The sequence below is a fragment of the Suricata suricatta genome, chromosome 12, assembly GCF_006229205.1.
Source record: "Suricata suricatta isolate VVHF042 chromosome 12, meerkat_22Aug2017_6uvM2_HiC, whole genome shotgun sequence".
Classification (NCBI taxonomy): domain Eukaryota; kingdom Metazoa; phylum Chordata; class Mammalia; order Carnivora; family Herpestidae; genus Suricata; species Suricata suricatta.
Genome location: NC_043711.1, coordinates 88609192 through 88626927, shown reverse-complemented (window position 1 = coordinate 88626927; position 17736 = coordinate 88609192). Strand labels below are relative to the sequence as shown.

The following is a 17736-nucleotide window of genomic DNA, read 5'->3' as shown; positions in this document are numbered from 1 at the left end:
AAAAAAAAAAAAAAAAAAAAAAAGAAAACATTTGAAGGGCGGGTTCTTGAGAACTTTCAGGACCATTGTGGAGATCCAGAGAGCATACCTGGGGTGAAGGGTGTGTTGTTGCTGGTGAGAACATAGTTTTCAAATATTTATGAGCGCAAACTTCCTTACTTTGAGAGTGGGTACCACTGAGGTTTCTGGGTGCTGGTCAGGGGGTGTGCCAGAGACCCGTGTTTTCACTCGCTCACCAGGCTTCGGGCCTGACAGCTTTCGGAGCCCTGGGCCGGTTTGGGTTTATCAGCTGAATGCTGTCCCAGCCTGGACCGTGGAAGGACACCAGGAGGGTCATTTTCTTTTTACCTCCTGGCTTGCTGTGCATTCATCCTTAGGGAAGGCTGCTCAGTAGCTGTCAGGAAAAGAACTGGGAAACAGAAAAAGTCCTCAGGAAATCTGTACGAAAACCACACAGAGGTGTTGATTTACCTGTTTTCTGGTGCTACATCAGGGTGATCTGAGCTGTTAACTGCTTGCTGTTGGTTACAGGTTCACCCAGGAGAGCCCCCGTTCGACTTGGAGCTATTCTACGTTAAGTACAGAAATTTGTACGTGTGTTTTCATGTATTATTTGTACTTGGATTTTATATGAATAAGATTTCCTTTCCCTTATCACATCATCTTCTGCATTTTCCAAGAATGGCCCGTGAGGCCTGATCCACAGATCTCGATTGACTCAGTGCACGTTAGGCAGTAGTACTTACCGTGGGCTGTGCGGACACTCACCGGGGAAGCCCTTGCTCGAGCACACTTAGGCCCAGCTGACTCAGACTGTGGGAGTAGGCCCCAAGGACTCAAGGACTGGAGCTTATTCAAACTTCCCTGAGCCATTCTCGCCTGCTCCTGGTGCAGACCCACAGTCCTGTAGCTCGCCCTGTTTCCCTCGTGCATTTTTCTTTCTTCCTCTGCCTCGTGGCCGCTTTCGCTCGTGTGTGTTAATGACCGCCGCCTGTGCCTGCCCTCTCTCTGTCCTCAGGCAGTTTGTGTAGAAGCTGCAGAGGGACCAGTCGTTTGGAATTCATGGCTGCATTGTGTTGTTGTTGTTGTCGGGTTAGCGCAAGGCCCTTCGCAGCCCAGTCTCTGGCAGTTTCCCCACAAACTGCTACTTCTGGGTTAGGTGGTCACCCTGCTTTCAGTGAAACACTGTAGGGCTCAGTGGTGTGGCGGTTTGCCCTTGTCTCACAGTTTGTGTGTCTTTGGACAGTTCCTACTTGCATTGTAAATGGGCCACAATGGAAGAGCTGGAAAAGGATCCTCGCATCGCACAGAAGATCAAGCGATTCAGGAACAAACAAGCCCAGATGAAGCACATTTTTACTGAGGTAAAGCAATATTTGCCAACTAATTTGACCACTGCTCTTCTTGCAGTTTTAAATGTTGAGTTTAAGTTTCTTTACGTCAAAGTCCTGTACAGATCTGTTGTTGCTCAAATCACATCCCTAAATGTGCCCTGATTGGCAGCAAAACCAGTCTGGGCTTAAGCTGAAGGAAAAAAATTATCCGGATAACTTTGAAGAAAAGGAGGGATAAAAATTACTCTTAAAATGGGGCGCCTGGGTAGCTCCAGTAGTGTCCAACTTCAACTCAGGTCATGATCTCGCAGTCCATGGATTCGAGCCCTGCGTCGGGCTCTGTGCTGACAGATCAGAGCCTGGAGCCTGCTTCAGATTCTGTGTCTCCCTCTCTCTCTGACCCTCCCCTGCTCGCACTCTGTGTCTTTCTCTCTCAAAAAGAAATAAATATTAAAATTTTTTTAAAAAATGACTCTTAAAATGTAGTGGCAAGCACTAGGCCTCGAGTGCACTCAGGTGCCAGGAAGCCATTGTGCGTCGCTGCAGTGCTTAATCAGCTCCTTCTGCGTGTTGCACTCCTCTGCAGGTGACAGAAAGTTATTTTAGGATAACGGCAGTAAGCATTCTTGTCCCAGGGTGCGGGCCTTCATCCTTAGCTTTTGCATTGGGCCCCAGCCCTCTCTGGGGTGGCTTTAAAGCATGTGAGGGCTGTTTCCCGTGTCATTGTTCTTCTCATAAAGGACTGGGGGAAGAAGACAGCTGGAAGGAATTGGGAAACCGTCTCGAGGCCCCACTGGATACTCTCCTCTCCCTGTTCTTGGAACATTTTATCTGCACCTCTATTTTTGCAAGTATTTTCTGTGTAGTAACTTGTTTACACGTCTCTTCCATTTTAAGCCCAATGAGACAGACAGGGACATGTCTTCCTTGTATTTCTATCCCTGGTACTAGCCACAGGGTCAGTGCTCAGGAAATATTTGGCTGCGCCCCTGGTAAGGGGGTGGGGGCTGCCTTATGCTCTTCCTCTGCTCCAGACTCTTTAGCACATTTTCTTGAAATACAGTCCACGCTCAATATAGCCTACAAAGCCCCATGTGTCTGTTTTGTGCTTTATTCTCAAGGGAATGATTTTGACTGGGCTGGGGATAGAGAGCCAAAGCTATGTTGGAGTGTATAGAAATAATGTGCCAGGAGCTCATAACTTGTGTAGGAAGGAAAGGCTTTTGAGAAGATCAGAGAACATCCTGAGATTAAGGAGGAAGAGAGGTGGGTAGCAGTTCCTATTATATGGTCTTTAGTTTTGACCTGTTGAACATTTTTATTAATGACTTGGATTAGTGACATTCTAATAAGATCAAGAGTAACATAGTTTTGAATAGAGCTTCTTCCTACCCATTATTTCCCGCTGCTTTATGCGGTCGCAGGGGCAAGTGTCATGGGGGCTCAGGCTTGGCAGGCTGAGACGGCCCGCACTCTGCAGGGGCAGAGGCCTTCTGACCACACCGGGGTGCCTGAAAACCAGATCCAGCGCTGGGAGAACGCATGGCAAAATCAAAGTTCAGGTTTAATGGACAGGCTAGGATGAATGAAATACAATGGCAGTAAATAAACGTAATGCCATACATTTGTATTTTTTACATCTTTACAACTTCCAGGTAGGGAAAATGACTGACTAGCAGCTCTAGGGAGAAGACACTGCCCATTAAATTACAAGTTTTCCTGTTGGCCAAGAGTAGGGTGTGTAGCTACTTAAAAAGTAACGGTTATCTTAGAACATATCAACAGAACAGTCCTGCTGCGCCTTTTCCTTCGGTCCTGAATGTTCTGTCCCTTTGGGTATCAGGGTTCAGTGGGACACTTTGGGGACCTGAGTGCAGCTGCAGGAGGATAGTAACACTGATAAAGGAAGCCGGGCTGAGTGATTGTCAGCAGACGTGGAAACTGGACTGCATGGTCCTAGGAACCTGGGCTCTTGGAGCCAAACTACCAGGGTGTAGTTTCCACTCCCCTCCCACAGAACTTGGTGACCTTGGGCCACTTGCACAAGCTCTTTCAAACCCACTGTCCTCTGTGTAAAGCAGAACTCCTAATAATATCAGCTTCACAGAATCCCTGGAAGGACTAAATGACAGTGTTTACATAGTGCTTATCACAGTGCCTGGCCCACAGTCACTGCTCATAAATGTTAGCTCTCTGCATCATTAAGGGATCTAGAAACTGGGGGCCCGAATAACAGTTGAGCACCTTCAGCACCTCAGGTAATTTCACCCACATCGGGTGGAGGTTGTTGAAGAGCCGGCATGGAAGGAAAATGAACTTTGTTATTGCTCTTGTCGAGGAAGCAGTCACACCAGTGAGCCCCCGTTACAGGAAGGAAACTAGGCTGTAATTTAATAATAATAAAGGTAAAGATCATGATGCCACCACTGAGCAGGCAGAGCAAAGCTGTCTTGGCAATGGGTCAGGTCTTAGAGGGCAGCAAATTCCCAAACAGAGAATAATGGAATCAGAGGGAGTGTTGCCAGGGATGTTATAAAAAGTATTCCTGTGTTGAAGATGAAACTAGATAGCCCCTAAAGTGCCTTCCAGTCAACGGGGCAATAAGAACATTCTAGCAGTCCAGGAGGACAGCTTCTGGGTAAGAAAGACCTATGTAAATGTTCCAGTTCACACAGCTCGGTGGCTCTGGTCGCATTACTTATTTAACTTCTCTGAGTTAGTTCCCTCATCAGTAAAGTAATTATTGTATCTAGTCCGTAAAGTCGTTTTGAGACGTAACGCACTTAGCACTACGCTGGACACACGTTAAATATTTCCAAGTGATGCGTATTGTTGTTTCGTAAGTACACTTTTTGGGGAAGCGTAATGCACATGAAGGTAAACAAATCCTAAGGGTGCAGCTCAGTGAATTTCTACCAAATATACACACCTGGGTAGTCACCACCTAGATCAGAAAATAGAACATTGTCAGCCCCCCCGGAAGCTTCCCCTCATGCCTCCTTCCAGGGTTCATTGTTATTATTGATATGTAAAAGAAAAACTAATTCTGAGTTTCCAAGGGTTATCTTTGGAATGAAAAGCAGTAAGAAAAAAGGAATCCTTGTGCTGGGTTTTGCACAGTACTGTAATGACCTTTAGGGAAGCTAACATCTGGCCCTGATGTAACCTGGAAATTCAGTCACGGAGAGCAGGATTTGGAGACAGGGAAGAAATGTCCATGCTGTGACTTCACTTGCAAATTACCCCTTCCATACTGTGTCTCCGGATAGGGCCCAGAGTAGGGGCCACTTACAGATAAAACACGAGGGAACGGGGGGACACTTTCTAACTCTTCTTTGTTTGCCCTAGCCTGATGAAGACTTGTTCAACCCAGACTATGTAGAAGTTGACCGCGTCCTGGAGGTGGCCCACACCAAAGATGCAGAAACAGGAGAGGTGGGTGTTTGGCTATTTTGATTCTCCTAAGGTGCCCTCCCTTCCTACAACATGTTTTGTATGTTTTGTTAACATGTGGTCCTTGTTTTAATGGCACTCATGTGTTACTGGCTGGGTTTCCAGAGGAGGCTAGAGTACTTTGGCTCCTCTAATCCAGGAGAAAGAACATAAGCTGCTCTCCTGTTTCCCACCAGGAGGTCACGCATTACCTGGTCAAGTGGTGCTCGCTGCCTTATGAAGAAAGTACATGGGAACTAGAGGAAGACGTGGATCCTGCAAAAGTTAAAGAATTTGAGTCTCTTCAAGTTCTCCCTGAAATTAAGCATGTGGTAATGTATTCGTGTCTCTGTTTGGCACCTCTTACGACATGTAACTTTATGAACTTGGCAATGTCGGATATCTTTTGGGCTGTACTCAGAAGTGGTCTTTGTTGGTGTCTTGCCTTTGGCCACTCTCCATTGAACCTGCAGTTCAGCCTTTGCTGGCACTCAGATCAGCATTAGATCTAGGCTCTGTTTTGATGTGTGTGACATCGAAGAACCTTGAATAGAGCGTAGATTTCGTGGTATATGCTGCTCCATGGGATCAGTATGATAGAATGTGTAAGAAATGCCTGAAACAGTGTTTCCTGTTATCTTTTGCTCTCTTACTGATCTTTTTTCTTTGTTTTTATCTTTTACTTTTACTCAACTGGAACATTTTAAGGGGAAGAGTTATCTTTTATCTGTATATCCGTGAGTTTCACAGAGAGAACATAGTTTTCAATATGCATTTATTTGATTAATTTGTTTTTCTGATTCTGATGAACCTCACCTAGATGCACAAATGTCCCAAGGTACCTGACAAGTAGTTGTTATATAGAGTGTCAATAATTAAAAAGAGATAGAATTAGGATAGAGCCTGATTAAGATGTAATTCAGTTGGGAAGAGAATCAGAGTTGTTGAACATGGCTGCAGAGTAGAATTTTATAAGTTTCTGTTTAAAAAAAGAATTACCATTTTGGGACACTTGGGTGGCTCAGTCACTTGAGCATCTGACTCTTCACTTGATCTTAGCTAAAAGGTCGAGAAGCGATGAGCATCTGACTCTTGATCTCAGCTCAGGTCGTGATCTCATGGTTCATGGGTCTGAGCCCCGTCAGGTTGTGTGCTCACAATGGGGAGCCTGCTTAGGATTCTCTCTCATCCTCAGTCTCTGCCCCTCCCCTGCTCGTGCTTGCTCGCTCGCTCTCCCTCTCTCTTTCTCTCTCAAAAAAAATAAACATTTTTTTTAAATTACCGTTTTTACATGAAAAACTCTTTTCCAGTTTTTTATTAGTATTATTTGTTGTTTTTATGTCACTGAAAGTTAGGATTCAGAAGACAAGACCTCGACCTTGAACTTAGATATCTATGGGAGCCCACTCAAAAGCAGTGTTTGTTTTACTTTTTTGGCATATGAAGTGTTTGGAGGAATCTTGAGGTGCAGAACTGTGATTAGAAATCTACATCGTTTTTAATGGTGTTTTGTTACATGACTGGTTAATAAATATCTCTTTCAGCCCTACCTTATAATGTTGTCCGTTGTTAATTCAGTCCATCAGCCAACTATTTAACGTCTCCTGTTGGTTGACTCTTGAGTGACACAGAGTAAGAAGAAAGCGGCACGCCAAGCCCTTGGGAGCTCACAGGTTAATGGAAGAGGCGTGTGTGTGTGTGGACACACGTGGCCCCAGACTCACTGGATGTGTGGCCCAGCGCAGGGACAGACTAGTGGGGGCAGAGAGTAGAAAGCATTTCCATTCTGCAGCTAGTTGTAAGTTGTGATCTTGAAGTGATCAGCATTCTTACACTCTCAGCTCGAATCCCACTTACTTGCTCAGACTGACTGACTACACAGGTTTGGCAAGAGCGAGAGTTCTCAAGTGTCTTCAGGCCATTTCACTTTTCCTTTACTTCTTGGCTGTGGCCGGGCCGCTGTTCTCCTCTCTCAGGAACCATGCTAGTATTTCATGCTTGTCTCTTTGTTTCTCATTTATTTGTTGTCTCATTTAAAATGCACATTTTGGATACTTTATCCCAAAAATTTAAATTGGAATGGTAGCTAGCAATATAATTAAAGCTCTCTTTTTATGTGTTAAGAAAAAGACTGGCTCCAAATGGTGGTTTACCTGAATAATTTTTTTTTTTAAGTTTTTATTTAAGTAATCTCTATACCCAGCATGGAGCTCGAACTCACAACCCCGAGATCAAGAGTCACATACTCTTCCGACTGAGCCAGCCAGACACCCCATGAATTTTTTTGTTTTTTTTTATTTATCTTGACAGTGAGAGAGAGAGAGAGAGAGAGAGGGAGAGAGAGAGCGAGAGAGCTCAAGCACACATGAATGGAGGAGGGGCAGAGAGCGAGAGGGAGGGAGAGAGAATCTCAAGCAGGCTCTGCACTGTCAGCACAGAACCTGACATGGGGCTCAAACCCGCAAACTGTGAAATCAGGACCTGAGCCAAAATCAAGAGTTGGTTGCCTTACTGACTGAGCCACCTAGAACCCTCCCCGTCCCAAAAAAATTTTTAAAGGGACCTTACTCTGGCTTTGAAGTTGAGAGATGACCCTACCAGTCTTGATGAATAGGACATTTTGTATCTGAAAGCTTTTTGGTAAAAAATTGGTTGTATATACATAAAATATGGAATTTTTAGAAAGCAAGAAATGACATTGTTAGTGATGTTGTGCAAAGAAAGACAGTCTTCTTAACAGGCAGAACCCACTATGGGAGCTCTGAGAATCAATTCTCCTCTTTCAGATTTAACTAAGTAGCCACCAAAGGTGGTGGAACCCTTGGGTAAGTTCTTTCCTGTAGTCTGTACCACTTAGGAATAAATGAAAATCTTACAGCTGACTTCAGGTCCTGTGTTCAGGTGGCTGAAATTTCTGGCCAGTAAGTGATGTTAAAATAAAACCTTTCGCACTGGGAAAGAGAGAAACCCAGAGGAATGGCTGAGTGACAGAGTGATAGCTCTGCTTTTGGAATACTACGAAGGCAGCAAGGTAGACGTCTGCAGTGAAATTCCATCCTCCAGCACTTAGAATGCCGAGAGTGAGCCACTGAGTCACTGGAGGAACGTTCCAGAAGGCCTCCCCATAGTATCTAGCGAAGTAGGGGAGCATGCCTGATTGAAGAGGTGCATGGACTTTGGGGGTCCAGCCTGACTGGTTCCCATAGGTTAAAAAGATCATATTTTCTTTAAGGGAACAGAGCTAGAGGGCTTATATAGGAATATCTTTGTTTAAAATCTTTTTCTTTAAAATCATTATTTTTTACATAATAAATTATTTTCTTCCTTATTTTAAAAGCATCTATACTTATATGCTTTTATAATAATATTTAACAGAGTCCTGTTTTAAAGGGCTTAGCCTGACCGCAACTGTAGTAATCTTGTAGGTAAGCTGTGAGGTGGATTTTTCTGAAAGATCATGGACACATTACACTTACCACCAAGTGTCGATGATGTAAGTGGGGATATGTTGTTAATTTCACATGCAGATGGTTTGGTTTCAGGTAATAACATATTTCAGGTGTAAATTATATTGTAGAACTCAAAGGAGAATTACCAAAAATGAAAACTGTGTAGAAAAGTTAATAGTCTCAAAATTCTCATTTATAACTATAGTAGAACTAGGGATTTTTAATTTTTAAGACTATGAACAGTTAACTTCTGGACTCAATTTGTCTAAAAGCAAAACAGCCAAGTCACTTTCCAAATATATAAAGCCTAATTAAATAAGATTTTTTGATGGGAAGTCTCTACACCTGAAGCTTTAAATTTTCCTCTGATTATAATTGAAATTCCAGTGGCATTTTAAGAGAACTTAACAAATTGATTCTGAAGTTACACAGAATAGTATATAAGATAGAATAGCCAAAACACTTTTGAAAAATAATTCCCTAATCAGATAAAAGGCTATAGTAATTTAAAAATTTGCTTTTATTGCAGTACTAGACAGTCTCGTGAAATAGAATGAAAAATCTAGATATAGCTACATGGATATATTAAGACTTAGTATGTGATAAATATGACATTTCATATCAGTAGAGAAAAGATCAATTATATTTAGAAATCAGGGTTTCACATGAGAAAATAAAATAAGACTTCTATTATGTTTATGGGGAGTTTAAGGAATTCACGGTTTTGATTTTACAGGCTTTTTGCCTCATACTGACTCTCGGAACTAATCAACAAAATATTCGGTCCACTGAGCTGATGCCACATGCATAAAGAACTAACAAAAAGAAATTGTCTATAGAAACCAAAAACCTAATATTGGCTTGTGGGGAGATGGAGGTATTAAGTGGGATTGGCATCCAAGAGTCTGGGTAAAACAGTATAACACCAGGATTTTAGATGGATGTGTTTGTTTTCTTCATTAATTATTTGCAAATTTTATAGAGGTTTTCTTTTTTTTTAATTTGTTTAAATGTTTGTTTATTTTTGAGAGAGACAGAGGGTCAGTGGGGAAGGGGCAGAAAGAGAGAGGGAGACACAGAATCGGAAGCAGGCTCCAGGCTCTGAGCTGTCAGCACAGAGCCTAACATGGGGCTCGAACCCATGAGCCATGACCCATGAGATCATGACCTGAACCAAAGTCATATGCTTAACCAACTGAGCCACCCAGGTGCCCCAAGGTGTTCTTAGTGTAATCTGGTGAAATTAGGAGAATATGGGAACCTACCTGCACATTAGTCAGAAAATAGTAGCTGCAGTTCGATGCCAGTTTTAGGACAGTGTTTTGAGATTTGCCACCTTCCCCATTATTATCCTATGTCCCCATTCATGTCCTGCTCTTCAGACATCATTCTCTGTGTATTCTGTGTTCTCGACCTTTCTCCACTAGGAGCGGCCTGCTTCGGACTCCTGGCAGAAACTGGAGAAGTCTCGGGAGTATAAGAACAGTAACCAGCTCCGAGAGTACCAGCTGGAGGGGATGAACTGGCTTCTTTTTAACTGGTATAACAGGTAAGGAACCACAACCAGGGCCGTCCTCACAGACGATTTTCCTCCCAGGGGTTTGTACCTGGAGCTAGAAGACTGTGGCCACAGCCTGCTCAGAGCGGCAGTGGCAAGGTGGTGACAGAGGGCACCTAGCCTCAGTTTAGGGTGCTAACCTCTGCATAGTATGCGCATCAGGTGTTTTTCAACCGGAAGGCATGATCTTTAGGCATCATTGACTTTGTGCAGCTTTTTTCTTGGCCATTCTAGCCAAAAGGTTAGGCTCAACCTAGATGAAACAAAATCCAAAAGCCCTTGATCTTTAGGTCTTTAGCAAAAATTGGCTGTAAAAAGGAATAGATCTGGATTTTAGCCCCAACTCTGCTACTTATTTGTGAGCCCTGGATGTTCTAGACTTGGACTATAACTCTCAGTTTTGGACTCTTTGTGCTTTAGGTCCTGTCAGAATCTAGGTGAAACATGAAATTTGAGATTTTTATAACATTCTATAGGGGGCCTCTAGAATGGGCTCTAAAGCCAGCGTGCTGTAGTGGAGAACACACAAGGTGGGACCCTGGGGACCTTTGTTCAAGTGTAGTCCACGCCACTTACTCACAGAGCCACTTGGAGTGCGGCTCACATGGCCCTTCCAGGTGTTGGGGTCCTTGTCTGTACGGTGAGGGGTGAGACCAACAGGGGCCACACCCTTCGAATGTCACAGCTCTGTGCAGTCTGTGATTCTGGATCACCAGAAGAGACCAGTGTTCTTACTCTGATAAGGAATTTATTGTGTGGGTTATAAAAGTTCACCCTTGAGGACACAAATAGTAGACCATGAAATTCACATAACTTAACCTTTTTATATTTGCCTTGGCTTCCATGAAGTTTGCCAGGCACAGAAATTGGCTTAGGTTTGAGGTATATTTTTTCTCCTTGTGTCTCACTATTATTTTAATTTTTGGGTTTTTTTTCAGTTTATATTGATATGGACCTCTTTCCTGTATTTATTTTCTCCCAAGTTGCCATAATTCCTTTTTGGAAGTAGGCAGGGTGTGAATCAGAAGAACAAGAACTTGCTTCAGTTGCATCCGTGGAAAATGCCGATAAGGCCCTTCAGTGGTGACCGTAGAGGTCAGGGTGTGCTTCTGAAGTATCGTTTTAGTTCTACCCAACCTCTGCCGCTTTCCTGTATCAATGACGGATTATCTGTGTTTCTTACTCTGCAGAAAAAATTGTATTTTGGCTGATGAGATGGGCTTAGGGAAGACCATCCAGTCCATCACATTCCTCTCAGAGATATTCCTCCGCGGGATCCACGGCCCTTTCCTGATCATCGCCCCTCTCTCCACCATCACGAACTGGGAGCGGGAGTTCCGGACGTGGACAGAGATGAATGCCATTGTGTACCATGGCAGCCAGATCAGCAGACAGATGATCCAGCAGTATGAGATGGTGTACAGAGACGCACAGGTGAGCCTCACGTGGGTCTCAGAGACCGGTGACAGGCTGATGTCATTGTCCAGGACAGCCTGATGTCATTGTCCAGAACAGCCTTCCCGTCACTTGTCTTCAGGAGTTTTCATGCCCTGCACTTTGGGTTATTGCTGACTGACTGTAGAGTCTTCTGTTTATTGAGGTCGACTTTTGTTTCTCCTTGGTACTTTAGTTTGTGATAAAACACGGAATTTGTAGGGCATGCTTGCCACTCTCTGACATACGCCAGAGGCTCTTCTTAGGATACTGAAAGCTTGGCTTCTTGGTTGGCTTACGAAGTTGCTTTAACGTGCTCAGTGGAAAAAGTGAGCGGAAGAGTTAGTGTACAGGGGGTGGGTTCCTAGCCAGGGCAAGAGTTGGAGAGGTGGTCAGCACATTCGGCAGGGAAGGATAAAGAGAAGGTAGGATTCACATTGTTAAAAGCACAATCAATTGTGGTGTTTGTTTGGTTTTTGTTATTTATAATCACTACTGAGTATGCTTGTAAGCCTGTCTGGCCCCTGGTTTTTCTCATCAAGCAAGGTGAAAATTAAATGAATCCAGCCGGAAGGAAGCCAGTGGTTTCCCCCAGGGACTTTATAAACAGCAAAAGGAGACACTTGGAAGAAATGTATGATGTGCTCTAACATGGTGTAGCTCTGCTCTTTAAATGTGGTAGCAGCACTAGCATAGATGAAAGAGAGGTGTCCTGTCTGGCCGCCCGTACCAGGTGGATCAGGAACGTTACTTTGAATCTGTGCTAGAACCCCAGTTACAAGGTGAAATTAACCAAATCTGAAAGGAGCAGACGTCTCCCTGGCTCTTCAAGCTCTGTGTGGTTGAGACCAGCTTGTAGCCGGGAATGTGCAAATCAATGCCCGCCTGCTTTCATGGCAGTTAATAAACAAAAAGCTTCCTTGCCGTATCTTCTGTGTTTGCGCATACGTCTCAGCATTGTGAGGGCCTGTGTCTTCTACTTCTGTTTCATCGGTGTAATGAGGTCTCTCCCTGTCTAAAAGGCTGGTTCATTCTCGTATTCTCTCTTTCCTCACAAGAGGAAGTGCCGTGCTTACTGGCGTCTGTCACCTAGGCCCGGGCACTCTACCGCACTGCGTCCTCTGCTCCCGCCGGGAACGCAGTAGCGGAATTCTGTAGTCATGGCATAAAGCTTGGCCTTCCGTTGTGTCACCCTCAGGGAAACCCCCTTTCAGGAGTCTTCAAGTTCCACGTTGTCATCACAACATTTGAGATGATCCTGGCAGACTGCCCAGAGCTGAAAAAGATTCACTGGAGCTGTGTGATAATTGACGAAGCCCACAGACTGAAGAACAGGAACTGCAAACTTCTGGAGGGTCTAAAGCTCATGGCCCTGGTGAGAGCCAGCAAGCTCTTTACATCGACACAGGTTCCCTTGTTCACTGTGGAGGACGCACTCGGGAGCCATGCTGCATGTAGCTTACTTGTGCATAGTCTGCTTACTCCGAATTTTCTTTTTGCCCTCTATATGTGTGATTGTGCAGGCATCAGAAGGTTTTCTGTTATGAACTAGGTCAACAATTTGACCTTTGCCACAAATAGATTCCCAAAGGGACCTGGGGGGATCTTAAATACCATGAACTTGGTGACCTGGAAATGTAAGGTGTTTTGGCTCGTTTCCAGGTACCAAGCGTGATGACCTTGGCACAGTGCCCAGGATGTAGAGGGTAGGCACTCAGTAAGAGCGAATGAACGAACGAATGACTGGTGCTTTCACTAACATGACATTGCTGCTGGAATCAGTGATGGGAAAGGAAGGTTGATCTATTTATTGACCATACCCCCATGAAATGGCGGCGCCCTCTCTGCATAAAAGCCAAACAGAATTGCCCCAGAGTGAGCACAGAATGCCCCGACCTCATTTTCCCCCCCGAAGCGTACTGTGCTGGTGGCTCGCACACTGCTCATGGCAGACTGTTCGTTTGTGCAGGAACACAAAGTACTGCTCACTGGGACACCGTTGCAGAACTCTGTGGAGGAGCTCTTCAGCTTGCTGAACTTTCTGGAGCCGTCCCAGTTTCCTTCAGAGACTGCTTTCTTGGAGGAATTTGGAGATCTGAAAACTGAGGAACAGGTAAATATGGGAGGGGCCTGAAGGATTGAGAAGACAGTGGTGATTACCTTCACCCGTCAGGGAAAGAACAAGTCATTGTCACCATGGGGAACAGGCATTCCCGAGTTCTCACATCCCTGTCGAAATGAGCATTACCTCCTTGATTTAATTTGTTTACATTGAGGAGGTTAAACTGATTATTAGTTCTTATACAACTACAAAGGATAAAGGAGTCCACATCCAAAATATCCCGTGTTAGTGTATCAGGCCTCTTGCCTTCGCTGATCTCACATGCAAGTTCTGTGGTTTTGTTCAGCCCTGGACTCAGGAGTATGGGACTTTCTTCTGCTTTCCTCAGTTTTCCTCCTTCCTCCTACGTAATCTGCAGCACGTTCCCAGACTCATGTTCTCGAGCACCACAGATTACACAGTAGTGATGAAAAGAAGGTAGTCATAGACCAGAGTAGCTCAGGTCCAGTTTTGTCCAAATCAACCAGATTTCCTCAGTTTTCAAAGATCTGGTCCTGAAACTAGCTTATTGGCCTCAAAGCTAATTCAAAACAACCAACACTAAGAAATACCTATCTATGATGGGTAGAAATCTTGACTGAGGTTCCAGAAATAACCTAGACAAGTTTAAATGTTGTTAAAGGAGCAAGTGATAGAATTGGGGATTTTATAAGAGAGAAGGTCACCTCTGTTGAGAAGCAGGAAAGCCTTCATGGAGAGAGTACAGTTTGGAAATGGACTCTGAAAGGTGGGTACATTTTTAGTCATGGAGAGAGAAAAGATGGTGACTACTTTGCATAGAAAAGAAAAACCACCTGGCATAATCAGCCATGGAATTTAGTCCATTGTAGGGAGTCATCTGGTTGAGCTGGAGACAGGGTTGTTGAATTGTGGAGGATGAGGCCAGAGGGGTTGAGGGTTATATTGTGGGAAGATCTTGGAAGACGGCTTGAAGAATTTGGTAGGTATTAGGGAAGCAATGCAAGGCTTTGACTGCAGGAATGATATAACTGGTTCCGCTCCGTTCACCTCACAGTGCTGTGAGAGTGGGTTGGGGCAGAGAATTTGGGGACTGAGAAGGTTTGGGAATTTCACTAACAGGTGTCAGGAGTACGCTCTCTGGTTTGGGTCTGTTTGTTTGTACTTCTGTGGCAAGTCAGACTTATTTTGAGAGCAGTGAATAATCAAACTTAATTCCACTTCTTTACATTTGCAGAATCTATTAATTTTTCGAAAGCCAGCTCCCAACCCCTTCTCCATTTTGGGACCATTAGCAATGTGTCCTCTTCTCCCGTTGCACTTATTTTGTGGTATGCATTTTTTTTCTTCTTCCTAGACCATGACCTCCTTGAGGACAAGGCCCACCTCTTCAAAGTTGTGTTTGTTGTATTGACCAGCACAGTGTCTGGCATATAGTATACCCTAAATGATTCAAGGTATGAACCAAGTCAAGGGCAAAGCTGAACGCAGCATGTGGCAGATTGTACATTTGTCCATATCTTTAATAATTATCTAGGTGTGCCTTTCCTCTTTCGGTTCTTATACAGTAATTCCTAATCCATTTGGGGGATAGATTCCTAAATACCATGGTTGGTAAAATCAAGGTCTTACAAATGGGTTAGATTGAAGATTAGGGTTATTAGGGGGAAAAAATACAAAAAATGGCATCAGATGTCTAAATTTTAAATCACAGTACATATAAGTTCCAGAAACTATCTGCTTCCAAGGGGAGGCATACTCGTCATTGTTTGAACTTGTACCGGTCACTCTTCTAAACCACTGTCTATAAATTATATTTTTTTCAGAAGCATTGACACTGCACACGACTTACTTATGCAGAATGTTCCCCTTTTAAGACATTTTTGAACAGCCCTTTATGACTTGAAATGATCTTTTGCACTTGCCCTCTCTCATTTATTTTCCCACCAGGATGAATCTTCCTGGCATCATATTTTAGCTCACGGTTTTAAGGCAGGTGCCTTGATCGCGAATCCCTTGTCTGGCACTGTTGTCCTGGGAGAGTGCAGTCTGCAGCCAGGCTAGTGGAGATCTGCTGTCCGGGTCTGGGCTGCTAGGAAGACAGGCGAACCATGGCAGACCCCACTGTCATCTCAGAGTGCCCCAACAGGACAGCTTGTGTGGTGGCACAGGAAACGTCATGGTATGACGTTAACTCAACATGCGGCGGCACCAAACGTGTTTGCTGCCGTTATTTACACGTTGTAGGAGTCCACTTCCGGATGGCCTCTACTTCTTTTTTTATTTTTTAACCCAAGATATGATTGACATAAAACTTTAGTTTCAGGTGTGCATGATAATGGTTCAGTACATGTATACATTATGAAATGTTCACCGTAATAAATCTAATTAATCTCTGTCCACAAACATAGCCACAGTCTTTTTCTCTAGTGATGAGAACTTTTTAGATCTCCTCTCTTACCAACTTCCAGATGTACGATATTAGTAACTGTAGTCACCCTGATCTAAATCACCTTCCCCAGGACTTACTATTTTATAACTGGGTGTTTTAACCCCCTTCACACATTTGGCCCATGCCCAGATTGCCCCTGCTTTCTACTTTGTTCTCTCAGCATCTGAGTCTCCCCTTTGTAATGTGTCACCTGTACCTCCGAACATAGCTAAAGTTGTCCTTGGGAGATTGCCACACGTGCGTGCGTGGTAGAGCGAAGGGGTTTCTCCATCCTAGAGAGCAGGTGATGTCTTTCACATCTTCCTCCCTTTATCTCACACAAGGTTGCCACCTAGGTTCTCAGTGATTACTTGGGAATTCAGCCAGATCCCTTTTTCCCTTTAGATCCTATTATGAACTCCCCGTGTTCAGGGTATCAGTTTGATCTTCCATTTAGTCTACCACCGCAGTGCTGTGAGTAGATGCGCAGGAGAGTGTAGTGAAGGTTGGACTACCCCAGGAATCAGTCATTAAAATCAGATCAGGACCGGTGAACAGGTCTCATTTCCCTGGACAGGTGAAGAAACTGCAGTCTATCCTAAAACCAATGATGCTTCGGCGGCTGAAAGATGATGTGGAAAAGAACCTTGCTCCCAAACAGGAGACGATCATTGAAGTAGAGCTGACCAATATCCAGAAGAAGTACTACCGTGCCATCCTGGAGAAGAACTTCTCCTTCCTGACCAAGGGGGCAAATCAGCACAACATGCCCAATCTCATCAACACCATGATGGAGCTGAGAAAGTGCTGTAACCACCCCTACCTGATCAATGGTGAGTCAGGGGGACAGGGAACCACTCAGCCTGGTGGAGGCCCCTGCCGAAAGCTAATGATAACCAACAGGCTTGTGTATTGAGTTCCATTAGATTCGAGGATGTAGGTGTGCTCACCTTTGAGTATGAAACTGAGGCTCAGAGAGCTTGGTAGATCTGAGTAAGCAATCTAGTAGTGAGTGCGTGGAGCTAAGTTCTGAACCTGCCTCTACCAGCTTCTGCCCTCAGAGGATGGACAGCACTCATCAGCCTGCTGCCCTCGAATTACTTGCAGTCTGGGCCGCACTGTGCACTTCGGGACAAGGAACTGTATTGCTTAGCTGAATAAATGATCGTCATGCAATGAGATTAAAACTCTCTACATATGAATTAACAGTTAACTCTACTGACTAAAACATGTTGGTAGCTTTTTTTTTTTTTACAATAAAATTTTCTGATAAAATTTTAAATCAAAATGTGGCTTGGATTTGCCTGTGGCTAGTTTTTGTGATGTCAAGAGGTATGTCTTTGTGTCAGCTCTCGTGGAGGTTCTTTACTCACTTGGGTCGGGGGTCAGCTTCGTATCTCAAGTTCTGCCTCTACTTGGCGAGATCTCCTAGGACAGCAAAGCTCCCGTGTTCTCTGCAAAATGGCCTTGCTGCTGCCGCTGCGGCCCCTCTGCTGTGGGCACAAGCCAGGTGTGCACACAGCACTGCCTCACTGGCATGCTGGGCCAGGACCTAGGAATTCATTTCCTTCTGTTCTAGGATCTGTAAAGCAGAGAGCAGCTCTTACCCTTGTAGTTTGTTCAAGGAATAGTTTTGTTCCATTCCTTTCCAGGGGCAGAGGAGAAAATTCTGGAAGATTTCCGAAAAACCCACAGCCCTGATGCCCCTGACTTTCAGCTGCAGGCCATGATTCAAGCCGCAGGGAAGCTGGTGCTGATTGATAAGCTGCTCCCCAAGCTGATTGCCGGTGGTCACAAAGTCCTCATCTTCTCGCAGATGGTGCGCTGCCTTGATATCCTGGAAGATTATCTCATCCAGAGACGGTGAGAACTCGTGTCAGAGCTTTTCATCGGGTGCTGCAGGCGGTTCCCGTTTTGGGTGCCTTTTTGATTCATGCAGATATAATGCTTTAACAACAAAGCATTCAAACATGGAGAAAAGGAATCTCCTCTTAGAAGTTGACTGAAATTCAGAGTTA

The 17736-nt window shown here is 44.4% G+C and overlaps 1 protein-coding gene across 4 annotated transcripts in view; it reads left to right on the top strand.

Moving 5' to 3' along the window:
* CHD6 (chromodomain helicase DNA binding protein 6) overlaps positions 1–17736 on the top strand; it is a 151056-nt gene that overhangs the window by 55933 nt on the left and 77387 nt on the right. For 3 of the 4 annotated variants that reach the window (XM_029915996.1, XM_029915997.1, XM_029915995.1), the window contains exons 7-16: positions 532–590; positions 1247–1364; positions 4683–4769; positions 4964–5098; positions 9643–9764; positions 10964–11207; positions 12406–12582; positions 13177–13320; positions 16296–16551; positions 17371–17581. In XM_029915996.1, the coding sequence (XP_029771856.1) occupies positions 532–590; positions 1247–1364; positions 4683–4769; positions 4964–5098; positions 9643–9764; positions 10964–11207; positions 12406–12582; positions 13177–13320; positions 16296–16551; positions 17371–17581 (1553 nt within the window). The remainder of the gene's footprint in view (positions 1–531; positions 591–1246; positions 1365–4682; positions 4770–4963; positions 5099–9642; positions 9765–10963; positions 11208–12405; positions 12583–13176; positions 13321–16295; positions 16552–17370; positions 17582–17736) is intronic. The other variant, XM_029915998.1, reaches the window with a different exon arrangement.